The sequence below is a fragment of the Salmo trutta genome, chromosome 21 (assembly GCF_901001165.1).
Source record: "Salmo trutta chromosome 21, fSalTru1.1, whole genome shotgun sequence".
NCBI classification, from domain to species: domain Eukaryota; kingdom Metazoa; phylum Chordata; class Actinopteri; order Salmoniformes; family Salmonidae; genus Salmo; species Salmo trutta.
The window spans coordinates 19,530,312-19,543,829 of NC_042977.1; the positions used below are offsets into that span (position 1 = coordinate 19,530,312).

General features: G+C 46.0%; 1 protein-coding gene across 6 annotated transcripts in view; it reads right to left on the minus strand.

Moving 5' to 3' along the window:
• Nucleotides 1-13,518, minus strand: part of LOC115156868 (partitioning defective 3 homolog) — a 246,517-nt gene that overhangs the window by 97,972 nt on the left and 135,027 nt on the right. For 4 of the 6 annotated variants that reach the window (XM_029704658.1, XM_029704656.1, XM_029704655.1 and 1 more), the window contains 4 exons: nucleotides 12,012-12,047; nucleotides 9,305-9,358; nucleotides 5,370-5,558; nucleotides 4,823-4,993 (listed from right to left, as the gene is read on the minus strand). In XM_029704658.1, the coding sequence (XP_029560518.1) occupies nucleotides 4,823-4,993; nucleotides 5,370-5,558; nucleotides 9,305-9,358; nucleotides 12,012-12,047 (450 nt within the window). The remainder of the gene's footprint in view (nucleotides 1-4,822; nucleotides 4,994-5,369; nucleotides 5,559-9,304; nucleotides 9,359-12,011; nucleotides 12,048-13,518) is intronic. The other 2 variants (XM_029704660.1, XM_029704657.1) reach the window with 1 other exon arrangement.

Here is a 13,518-nt window from a genome sequence, read left to right on the forward strand (position 1 = left end):
TATCACTAAAGCCCCCCCAGACGAGCAGTGAATTTCAAACACAGATTCAACTACAAAGACCAGGGAGGTTTTCCAATGCATCACAAAGAAGAGCACCTATTGGTAGATTGGTAAAAATAAAACAAGCAGACATTGAATATCACTTTGAGCACGGTGAAGTTATTAAATACATGTCGGATGGTGTATCAATGCAACCAGTCACTATAAAGATGCAGGTGGCCTTCCTGACTCAGTTGCCGGAGATTAAGGAAACCGCTCAGGGATTTCACCACAAGGCCAATAATGACTTTAAAAATGGCTGTTTGAGAAAACTGAGGATGGATCAACAACATTGTACTTACTCCACCATACTAACTTAAATGGCAAAGTGAAAAGAAGGAAGCCTGTACGGAATAAATATATTCCAAAACATGCATCCTGTTTGCAATAAGTCACCAAAGTAAAACTGCAAAAAATGTGGCAAAGAAATTAACCTGTTGGGGCTAGGGGGGAGGGGGGGGGGGCAGTATTTGCACGGCCGGATAAAAAAACGTACCCGATTTAAACTGGTTACTACTCTTGCCCAGAAATGAGAATATGCATATAATTAGTAGGTTTGGATAGAAAACACTCAAAAGTTTCTAAAACTGTTTGAATGGTGTCTGTGAGTATAACAGAACTCATATGGCAGGCCAAAACCTGAGAAGATTCCAAACAGGAAGTGCCCTGTCTGACAATTTGTTGTCCTTCTGTTGGATCTCTATCGAAAATACAGCATCTCTGCTGTAATGTGACATTTTCTAAGGCTTCCATTGGCTCTCAGAATGCGCCAGAAAGTGGAATGGGGTGTCTGCTGTCTCTGGGTGAAGAACAGCAGTAGAATTTGTGAGTGGTCAGCCTGGGGACAGTGACACTGGAGATGCGAGTTCATGAGAATTCTCAATTTTTTTCTTTCAGCCTTTGAATGAATACAACATCGCTTGGTTGGAATATTATTGCTATTTTACGAGAAAAATAGCATAAAAATTGATTTTAAACAGCGTTTGACATGCTTCAAAGTACGGTAATGGAATATTTTGATTTTTTTGTCACGAAATGCGCTCGCGCGTCACCCTTCGGATAGTGACCTGAACGCACTTACAAAACGGAGCTATTTCAATATAGCTATGGATTATTTGGAACCAAAACAACATTTGTTGTTGAAGTAGAAGTCCTGGGAGTACATTCTGACGAAGAACAGCAAAGGTAATCAAATTTTTTTTAATAGTAATTCTGAGTTTGGTGAGCCCCAAACTTGGTGGGTGTCAAAATAGCTAGCCGTGGTGGCCGGGCTATGTACTCAGAATATTGCAAAATGTGCTTTTGCCGAAAAGCTATTTTAAAATCTGACACCGCGATTGTATAAAGGAGTTCTGTATCTATAATTCTTAAAATAATTGTTATGTATTTTGAAAACGTTTATCGTGAGTAATTTAGTAAATTCACCGGAAGTTTGCGGTGGGTATGCTAGTTCTGAACATCACAAGCTAATGTAAAAAGCTGGTTTTTGATATAAACATGAACTTGATTGAACAAAACATGCATGTATTGTATAACATAATGTCCTAGGAGTGTCATCTGATGAAGATCATCAAAGGTTAGTGCTGCATTTAGCTGTGGTTTTCGTTTTTGTGACATATATGCTTGCTTTGAAAATGGCTGTGTGATTATTTTTGGCAGGGTACTCTCCTGACATAATCTAATGTTTTGCTTTCGCTGTGTGGTTAGATTAACGAGAGTCTTATCTTTCAAATGGTGTAAAATAGTCATATGTTTGAGAAATTGAGGTTATAGCATTTGAGGTATTTGTATTTCGCCCCACGCGATTCCACTGGCTGTTGACTAGGTAGGACACCAACACTCACTGAGTACAATGCTTCATATTTTCAAGCACGGTGGTGGCTGCATCATGTTATGAGTATGCTTGTCAACAGCAAGGACTGGGGAGTTCTTTTCTAGAAAAATAAACTGAATAGAGCTAAGCACAGGCAAAACCCTAGAGGATAAACTGGTTTAGTCTGCTTTCCAACAGACATTGGAGACAAATTCACCTTTCAGTAGGACAATAAGCTTTTATACATTTTTTTATTTCACCTTTATTTAACCAGGTAGGCTAGTTGAGAACAAGTTCTCATTTACAACTGCGACCTGGCCAAGATAAAGCAAAGCAGTTCGACACATGTAAGAACACAGAGTTACACATGGAATAAATAAACAAATGAGGAATTGACATTGGGGGTGACCAGTGAGATATACCTGCTGGAACGAGTGCTACGGGTGGGTGCTGCTATGATGACCAGTGAGCTGAGATAAGGCGGGGCTTTACCTAGCAAAGACTTGTAGATGACCTGGAGCCAGTGGGTTTGGCGATGAGTAATGAAGCGAGGGGCAGCCAACGAGAGCGTACAGGTCGCGGGAATATGGGGTTTTGGTGACAAAACGGATGGCACTGTGATAGACTGCATCCAATTTGTTGAGTAGAGTGCTGGAGGCTATTTTGTAAATGACATCGCCGAAGTCGAGGATCGGTAGGATCGTCAGTTTTCCGAGGGTATGTTTGGCAGCATGAGTGAAGGATGCTTTGTTGCGAAATAGGAAGCCAATTCTAGATTTAATTTTGGATTGGAGATGCTTAACGTGAGTCTGGAAGGAGAGTTTACAGTCTAGCCAAACACCTAGGTAACCTAAAACACCATGCCAAATATACACTGGAGTTGCTTACCAAGACAGTGAATATTACTAAGTGGTCTAGTTACAGTTTGACTTAAACTCAGCTTGAAATGCTATGGCAAGACTTGAAAATGTCTATCTATCTCTCAACAACCAACTTGACGAGAGATTGAATACATTATAATAATGGAAAATGCTGTACCCTCCAGGCGTACAGGACCGAGTTTGGGAAACCCTAGGAAATGTGACTGCTGAGGTTAGCCAAAAAGGACGTGTTTTGAAAGTTGGATCATCTTATCCTTTGAGGCTTTAAAAAAAGTGTTCTTACACTATGATTTTGAACATTCAGAGCAACTGGGGAATGTCCATGGCCGGCATGCTGTCACCTTCACCTGCTACTTAACTTCTGATTGATAGGAACCACGAGCACCAAGTGTCAAACTCTGTCCATTGACGAATTAAGGTCACCAATGAGTGAGGCACTCCTCTCACCTGGTTATCTAGGTCTTCGTCGAAAGGAAAAACTAAAACCAGCAGAAACCAGGCCCTCCGTGGAATGAGTTTGACACCCCTAACCAACACCAATCAGCCTACACCACTACGCACACACCTGTTGTTACTATGACAACTAACATAGCCATGCCAGCTAATGACTGCTGTCTGAACACACACTCATTCGATTTGATCACTTGTAACTTGCTGTTTGGACAGTCATTATGGGTATTGTGTGTAGATGGGTGATAACCCCCCCCCCCCAGATTTAATCCCATTTGAATACAGGCTGTAACAACAAAATGTGGAATAAGTCAAGGGGTACGAAAACATTCTGAAGACACTGTACATCACATACTTTGTGGACCGCAAGGGAAATGGATCAATGAAGTATAATTCCTCTTCTAGATAGATACCTATAACCATAATACTCTAGTCCAAGCCATCCTTTCAGCTGTATCTGTGATGCAGATATTGACCAGTCTCCCCTGTGTGTCCGTACCTCATTCAAGGCCAGTGCTCTCTGCTCTCACCCCTGACTTCTCCACAGCACAGCATGCCCCGACTGCAACACACCGCTCAGCCCTTAGCCCCTGCTCTGATTTCAATTATCAGCTGCGCCATGGGCATCACAGGTCTGACATGTACCGTAGCAAGAGGCAGAGGCAGGGATGGAGGCATACAGTACAGTTCACACTACAAACAACACACTGTTGGAAAGTGGACAGTGCAGTACACTAGATAGAGAAGTGATCAAGCCAGGATAGTCTTGAGTATGTACCAATATTATGACACTGAAATGTGGAGAGAGAGAGAGCGTGCCAATATGGCATTGAAATGAAAAATACTTTGTTGGCCAGCCGTCACCAATTCCCCCCATTAGACCCCGGGGCATGGAGGCTAAGACGAGAGCATGTCTGCGTCCCAGATGGCACCCTATTCCCTACATAGCACACTATCTTGGACCAGAGCCCCTGTTCAAAAGTAGTGCACTAAATGGGGAATAATGTGCCATTTGGGACACAGCTCATGTTGTGTTAACGGCTGTGACCCACCTGACTAACTGTTCTTTAAAGCATATCCATAGCAGAGCTCTCCAGTCCAGAACGTGTCCCTGGCTTTGGAATTCAACATAGGGACTACATGTGGGAGGGTGTATGTTAATGATAACTGAACAACTGTATCAAGTGTTTTTGGAAAAACTTCAAACGTCAAGGTATCTTTGTGATGGGTTGTCTATTTAGGAGTAATGTCAAAACAAAAGCATACACAAAACAGAACACAGTCATAAAAAATAACAAAAAATAATTAGGCAATTAAACATGTGAAAAGACAAAACAATCCATTGGCCTTGGCAGTAACTAAGGAAAGGAGGACGCAGAGCCACAGAGCTATTAGCCGCTGCCTCCAAAAAGCCCACCATCACACAGACTCCCTGTGGGTTATTTCAGCGTACACGCGTGTTATTCAGTGGAAGCCGGTGAGAGGAGGACGGCTTATAGTAACGGTTGGAATGGAATATAAGGAACGGTATCAAACGCATGGAAACCATGTTGGACACGTTTCCATTCATTACTATGAGCCCGTTCACAGACTGGTTCAATAATCTCCACAGCTGTCCCAATGGGATGGTTGGGCTTACCTCACTGCGTTTGGTGACCCTCCTGGCCACAATCAGCTGAATCGTCCCGCGTTTGTTGCCCTCTACCGACATGGACGTCCTTAGCGTCTCCATGGCCTCCTGGTTGGTCTTGCCTATCAATGACTCCCCGTTCACCGCTATCAGCTGGTCGTTGACCCGCAGCCGTCTATCCTGTTCACACAGCATATGACACGCTGGATCAGAATCAGTCAACACCCACGATCAGGCTGTTCAACGCAATCGCACTGTGCTGTTAACCTGGTCCCAGATCTGCTCGCGTCATCTTGCCAACTCCTTGTCACACCGAACAACGAGTGACACCCAGGCTACTTAATTCCCTAGAGAGTAGGCTAGAGTGCAAGAAACAAACTGGCACCAAGGTTACTGTACTGTCAGTGGAATAACGAATAGCAGAAAAAGCAATGAAGTTCAGAACTGATAGACAGAAGACGCTAATAGGCAGATTAGTATATAAACTCCCCAAAAAATACATCATTACTTATATGATCATGAACATCGGAATCCTAATGAGAGGGGCAAGACTCACCTTGCAGGCAGCTCCTCCGTTGATTATGGACTTGACGAAGATGCCTAGGTCAGCGTGGTTCTCCTTGGAGCGGTTGCCCTTGACGCTGACCCCTAACCCTGCCGACCCCGAGTCACTCAGAGGGATCTCAAAGGTCAGGAACTCCCTGGTACCATCAGGGGTCAACACCAGGTCATCCTCCTCAACCTTCTAGAATGGAGAGAGAGCGAGGGAGGGAGAAAGGACGGCGTCACTGGTCACTTCTGCTACTGTGAGATCGACTGATAGGCAAATACAAGATTAGTGTCCCAAATGGCACCCTACTCCCTCCATATTGTACTACTTTTAACCAGGGCCTGGTCAACATTTATGCACTATACTGTACACAGTACCAGTCAATGGTTTTGGAACACCTACTCATTCAAGGGTTTTTCTTTATTTTTTACTATTTTCTACATTGTAGAATAATAGTGTAGACATCAACACTATGAAATAACACATATGGCATCCTGTAGTAACCCAAAAAGTGTTACACAAATCCAAATATATTTAATATTCTTCAAAGTAGCCACCCTTTACTTTGTCACAACACAACTGATTGGCTCAAACGAATTAAGGAAAGAAATTCCACAAATTAAGTTAACAAGGCACACCTTTTAATTGAAATGCATTCCAGGTGACTACCTCATGAAGCTGGTTGAGAGAATGCCAAGAGTGTGCAAAGCTGTCATCAAGGCAAAAGGGGGCTACTTTGAGGAATCAAAATATATTTTGATTTGTTTAACACTTTTTGGGTTACTACATGATTCCATATGTGTTAAATCATAGTTTTGAAGTCTTCGCTATTATTCTACAAAGAAAATAGTAAAAATAAAGAAAAACCAATGAATGAGTAGGTTTGTCCATTTTTGACTGGTACTGTTGGGAACAGGGTGTCATTTGGGACGTAGCTATGCTGATTCCGACGCTCTTCAGCATCAGGAGCTATGGGCTGACCAACTCACATCTATGAGTTTAGTTACAGATGAGAGAACTTCAGGGCAAAGGTTGGATACACTGTCTGTCATAGAGATCCTACAGTGTTCTGAATGTATTATGGTCTTCTGTAGCAAAGCAGAGCCTACATTGACATTGTGACTAAACACATTGTCAGAAGAATGGAGTATCTGATCACAATAAGTATGCCTAGTCACTTTACCCCTACCTATATGTACTGTACATATCTACCTCAATTACCTTGTACCCCTGCACGGAAACTCGGTACTGGTACCCTGTGTATATAGCCTAACCATCCATACTCATTTTATATTTATTCCTTGTGCTATTATTTTTCAATAAACATTTTTATGCATTTTTGGGAAGGGCCCGTAAGTAAGCATTTGACAAATCAATTTTGATTTGATTCTGTGATCACCTCGCAGGCCCCCAAAAGACACTAGAATGTATACAATTAAGAGCATTATCTACACACAGAAGCAGACACATACAGTATATCAGAAAATGCAACAGGTGCCTGAGCCTCATTGAATCACAAAAAAGCTATTCTCTCTGCCTTGTCAATTGACAGCTGTCCTCTGAATAAATCTGCACACTAAACTACTAGCAATTATGTGCGTGTGTAATGAATGCAGTCATAATCAAGCTCAGTGTCAAACATTCATCAGCTCCCATTGTTTGCAGAGAGAGAGATTGAATTACTTTGTGGAGAGACCGAAGGAGAGCGAGCGGGCGGGGGAATAGAGAGAGAGAACAGAGAAAGAGGAGAAAAAGAGACAGAGGAAGAGAGAGACAGTGAGAGCGATAGAGGGGGAGAGGATGAATCCATGTGGAACACAACTGCAGAACTGCCTTATATTCCCCTCCTCTCCTCAGCAACCCAGGCTGCAAGGTGCTTTTGTATTCCACAGAGTGAATAAAATGGCACCTCCACTCCCGTCCCCAATCTCGACCCCTACAGCCCTGGCTCCTACACACCCCTGGCCTCACTCACGCCCCCCCGATCGCTCCCAACAGCATCACCTGAAGCGATTAGAGGCGTGCTCTCAACTTTCCCAAACAAACCTGTCGATTTGATTGAATCAAAAAGTCACTTGAAACGAATTAAAAGCGCAAAAGAGGAGAGGAGAGATGAGGAGGCAGTGGAGGGTGTAATTGCTGGAGGGAGCCCATGTGGAGAGCACTGAACGCTTCTGAGGTTCTTTTTTTAAAGCAGCTCTCCTCTCTCTCTCTCACTATCTGCCTGAGACCGCATGCTGATAGACCATGAATATCAAACACCTGGGGGATAGACAGAGGAGTCCAGACAGACTGATGTGGAGGTGTGTGCGGTGCACAAAGAGAGACTCGCACGCACACACACACACACACATACACCGTCACACTCCTCATGGACGGGGCAGCGAGTCATTAAACACAGTGGAACTGTGAGCAAAGAAAAGGACGTCACCTTTCAGCCCTGTATAACCACCGTCACATGAGGTCATGTGTTTTTTCCCCAAAAAATAACTCCCATCTCTGAGGAATAATCGCAAAGAGCAACAGCCCCTGCCTCATCCGCCGAAACATCCACACATCTCGCGCAGTACACACGAGATTAGAATGGCTTCAGATTAGAATGAAACTCCAAATCCATCCATGTCCTCTTCCTCCTCTATACTGTGGCTGTGTGATGGCAATTACCCAGCTAGCAGCTGCTCCCAGTCACAGCGTGCTGTATATGCAGGAACAGGTGGCAGCTTGAAACATCACTTTAATTAAGGCAAGAGCTTGTTCTCCACTAGAGTCACTGGGCCTTCTGATTGACTCATACATTCACACACTAGAGACATGAATGCAGTCGCATCTGCACGGGGGCACAAATAATACTGTGCGCACGCGCGAGGCAGAGAGCGGGGGCAGAAAGAGGCACAACAATTATTCATCGGAGTCGAGGGAGTGGAAAATGTGTCTGTGTAACCATAGATCAACGTGGCTTGGCTTTACATTACATTACAGGGTAACTGGCACTGATGCCTTTTCAATAGCAACTTGCAGTAACTCAGTGTAACTAATAGCACCGCCAGAACAAGAAGTTCCCGATGATATCAGCTACTACGGATACTACTAGCAGGGGATTTACACTAATATGTATTGCAAATGGCCCCCTATATAATGCACTGCTTATTTAAAAAAAATACTTTTTACCCCTTTTTCTCCCCAATTTCCTAATGTCCAACACACCGCTCGCTTACCCCGGAAGCCAGCCGCACCCATGTGTCGGAGGAAACGCCGTACAACTGGAGACCGGAATCAGCGTGCAGGCTCCCGGCCCGCCACAAGGAGTCGCTAGAGCGCGATGGTACAAGGACATCCCGGACGGTCAAGCCCTCCCCTAACCCGGACGACGCCGGGCCAATTGTGCGCCGCCTCAAGGGTCTTCCGGTCGCAGCCGGCTGCGACACAGCCTGGGATCGAACCCGGGTCTGTCCTGACGCCTCTAGCACTACCTTAGACCGCTGCACCACTCGGGAGGCCATAATGCATTACTTTTGACCAAAGCCATATGGGCCATGTTTCAAAGTGCACTATATAGGGAACAGGGTGCCATTTGAGACGTAGCCTACATGTATCAGATCAGTGATGCCCTGCGACGGCAGTTACTTCCTAAATCAGCACAGAGTGACAGAGCGTAGAGACCACAGGGCATACCCACCCACGGACACATTTACTGTTACTTAGGCAGTCCAAATGAACAGCCCAACTGACTCTCATTCTATCTGCTCCACAACAGTCCAAAGAGTTAACTTTGCTTCATGGCTCCTGATTGATTCAGTCCCACAGAGCAGAGGGATGATGTCATGCGGAGGCACTGTGTGCGTCCCAAATGGCACACTTTGCCCTGTATGGTGCACTACAGGAGTACACTATATAGGGACACGGGTGCCATTTGGGACGCACACACTGTTGTGGGTGGTTACCTCAGTCAGCCAGTGGGGCTCCGTGGCCGACACGGCCTCCCTCACCGAGCGACGCTGGAGAGGGGAACAGTCAGACCTGTGGTTACATTCCACACACACACACACCAGAGACCACCGCAGGCCCGTCATTCCATGGTACCAAGGCCACACAAGCAACAAACCCCAAGCATGTCAGCAGGAGTGGCAACTAACCTTGTTCATGGGTGCATCTCAAATGGCACTTTATTAGCTATATAGTGTATTACTTTTGACCAGGACCCATAGTGTCAACAATAGCATGCACCTCTGGGTAACGGCAGCCCCCCCCCCCCCCCCCCACCTACCTCACACAGAGAGATAATCAATTATTAACAGCGATTATACGTTTATTAATTATTAACGTTGCCAAAGTGCTGAGCTAATTCATGTTGAGGGTCAAGGTGATGCTGCCTATTGTCTCTGTGTGTTCGACCTGTTTTAGTGAGAGGGGGGATGGGAGAGTGGCTGCAGGCTGCTATGGCTTCAAGTGAGGCCTCGGGTTAATTGGTCCAGTACAGAGAGAGCGTGCCGTTTGGAGCTCTTAGCTTTGTTCCCCTGTCCCCCAGTCTCCCTCCATCCCACTCTGCCTTTCTCCCTCCATCCAGATACTGGAGGAGGGCCATTCAGATGAGATGGGGGGGCTAATGCGCTAAAACGGTCTCCTACCCGGAAACACAGACTGCTTCCCAAATGGCACCCTATTCCCTATATAGTGCACTACTTTTGACCAGAGCCCATGTTCTATACTGCTTTCCAAATGGCACCCTATTCCCTATATAGTGCACTACTTTTGACCAGAGCCCATGTTCTGTACTGCTTCCCAAATGGCACCCTATTCCCTATATAGTGCACTACCTTTGACCAGAGCCCATGTTCTGTACTAGTATCAGAGCCTCAGTGCTGCTGTCTGCCTGGCACCACAACAGAACAGTGAAGTTCATGTGTTGTTGAGAGTTGTGTGGAACAAAGCCTCTAACAAGAGATAACATCTGCTGTGTATAATTGTGGAGCCCATTATGGAGGGAATATGCCGGGAAGGAGAGAACAAAGGGATTCATTGGCGAGGATTGTAAAATCATACATGAGAGAGAGAGAAAGAGCGAGAGAGCGAGCGCGCGAGAGAGAGCGCGAGAGAGAGAGTAAGAGCGAGCGCGCGAGAGAGAGCGCGCGAGAGAGAGTAAGAGCGAGCGCGCGAGAGAGAGCGCGAGAGAGAGAGAGAGTAAGAGCGAGCGCGAGAGAGCGAGAGAGAGAGAGCGCAAGAGAGAGCGCGAGAGAGAGAGCGTGAGAGAGAGAGAGCGAGAGACTGCCTTGAGATCTAAGGTCTACAACGTGTAGGCCAACTTTATAAAGGAATTCATTGGCGAGGCTTGTAGAATCACACAGGAGTGAGAGATTACTCAGGGATCTAAGGTGCCCAACTCTGGATGGTGTCTCATCTGAGCACAACAATAACACTCCGGAGCCGTTCCAAATGACACACCTCCTGGTCTGGTATGAATGGTTTACTGGAAAGGGAAGGACCACCATGAAGTAAACCCATAGTTAGATCATCAGGAGAGGAAGGGACGATGGGTTTGGTATGCCAGCTGGGATCATAACCGAGACCGTTCTCCATTTGGCCACAGACCGCGCTTATAAGAACCATGAATGCAGGCAGCTGTCAGGTATCCCAGGAGCACAGGGAACGTGGAACGCCCACTCTAGGCCGCTACCTTCGCTCTCCAACCGAGGAGCAAACTGAACACGTCACTGAAGCACCGAATCAGCTGGTCAATAACGCTTGAGGATGGCTGTCTGACATAGTTCATAATGAATCCCCTTGATAGTGTAACAACCCAGTATAACAAACCCTCTGCCTTGTTAACTAAAGGTCAAACAAAATAAAAAGAGGTGGTGAAAACAACAAGGACCCAATTCTATGTTTAAATACAGTCCTACTACACAGCGGATCAGTCACCGATGAGGTTTCTCTCATCAGTTGAGAGCAACGTGAAAGCCATGTAAATGGTCTCCGAGTGTCCCCAGACAAAGTCAAACAGCACAACGAGCATTCGACTGCATTCAGAGAAAGTCATCTATGAGCGTGGCCAGGTTGTTAATGGCACTGCATCACTGGGCGTGTCCCTGAGCAGATTCTTCGAGTAGTGAAAATACACCCTCCTCTACAGCGCCCCACTGAACTCCTACACCAGCGCATAACGGGACACGCAGAATTGTGCAATAAAGTACACTTTGTTTGACTGCACACCATCAGACATGAATCACTTTTGACAACGGTCGACGCTTGACATTTACCCACCTGAAAATATCTCCCACGTTACTAACAGGCAAAGCAGAGGACAACCTGCACTGGAAGTGAAGTGCGTAGTCTTGGGAGTTTTGTATGCCGTCCTTTACACTACAAAGGACTGTTGAGATTACAGCTATGTTCTATACCAGTGTAGGTTGATGCATGGAGATCCCCCCTTCTTTAGACCAAGTAAGTTCCCCTCTACTCAAGCAGTGTGGCAGGCCAACATGCTACAGGAGCCAGGCAGGGTGTCAAGCAGAGGCAGCCGGGGTGGGTGGGTCAGGGACAGCGGTGGCATTAGCGGAGAACAGGCTCAAAGCCATCCTCCCCTCACCAGCCTCCACTGACTCAGTGTAGGGGACAGGTAACAGGTAAACATAGGGTTTGGGTGACTCTTACCAAATCTCTGGGGCTCTGCATCTGGGGCTCTGCATTCTAGAGGAAACAGGGTGGCAGAAGAAACAACAGTGGTCAATGACACATGTTTGCAGCAACACCGTACATTAAATCTAACTGAGGGAGGAGCACATCAGGCAAATCCAAATGTGGACCTTGAAGCCAGTTCCACTGCTGATCTTCCTCTTCAGGACTGATTTACACCTGGGACACCAGGTGGGTCCAATTCATTGTTCAGGTAGAACAGAAACCCAGCAGTTCTCTGGACCTCCAGGCTCACATTTGAATACCCCTGGAGTAGACTGACAGAAATCCAAACTAGCATGTCTAATAATCATCATCCACTGACCTACTGTAGACTGTGCAGTAGAAGTGGGCTACCCAGTGTTCACACATTCCAACAGAGTGCATTTCTTTACCAAACTACATACTCACATGTACCACTATAGCCCTTCTGTGGATATTACCAGCATATCAGTAATCATCGCCTGGGGGCTGGGAATAACACAGAGAAGCTGCTCCTGCTCTCTTCCCCACTACTAGAGTCAGAAGAACCAGGCCTGTGTTTCCCCCGGGGGTAGAAGCGGTTCTCTCTCTGCTGTGTAATATTTATACACCCCCCCCCCCCCGTCATGTGTGTCAGACGAGATAGCAGACAGATATCTCTAGCTTGCGTCCCAAATGGCACCCTACTCCCTACATAGTGCACTACTTTTGACCGGGGCCCACCGGGAAAAGGGTGTTCCATTTGGGACACATCCTCCTGAGTGAAAGAAAGGCTCTGGACTAATCAAAAGATGAGTATTGATCTCGATGAGGCCTGGATGAACGCCCCTGGGCTCAACATCTAACTCAGCCCGGCCAGAACGATTGGCCCAGAGTGACAGCCAGCCAATAGGGTGTGTGTGTCTTCAGTTGTAATAACTGTCACTGTTGGGGGGTGGGGGGTTGGTTGGTTGAACCTGCTGTTGGGTGCTGGTGCTGATGGCTGGGATCCACTAATGGTGAGAGGAGAAAACTCTGGCCCATTATTATCACAACAGGGGGGGATTTAAGTGCTACTCTGTTCTATAACTCAGCCTGGCGCAACAGCCCGGGTGTTAAAGAAGCATACTAGCGGTTTGGTTGGGAGATCGTATAGTAGCCAGTGACTTGGGTAATAAATACTGATCAACCTCAGAGGCACTGCCTGCGCTCCAAATGGCACCCTATTCCCTTTATAGTGCACTACTTTTGACCAGGGCCCATGGTCAAAAGTAGTGCACTTTGGGAGGTAATAGGGTGCCATTTGGAACACAAGCACTATGATTTAGACCTCAGAAATAACCCCAGCATTAACTCTCCCTATTCCTTTCATCAGACACACTAACAGAACCCCAGATGTGTTGTTTCATTAAAAAAACATGTGTATTGACAAAACCTTTCAATTAAAACAAATTAAAACACACGGAGTGTATATAAACACATTACATGGCATGAGCCATTATAATCTCAAACTGAGTAGTCACCC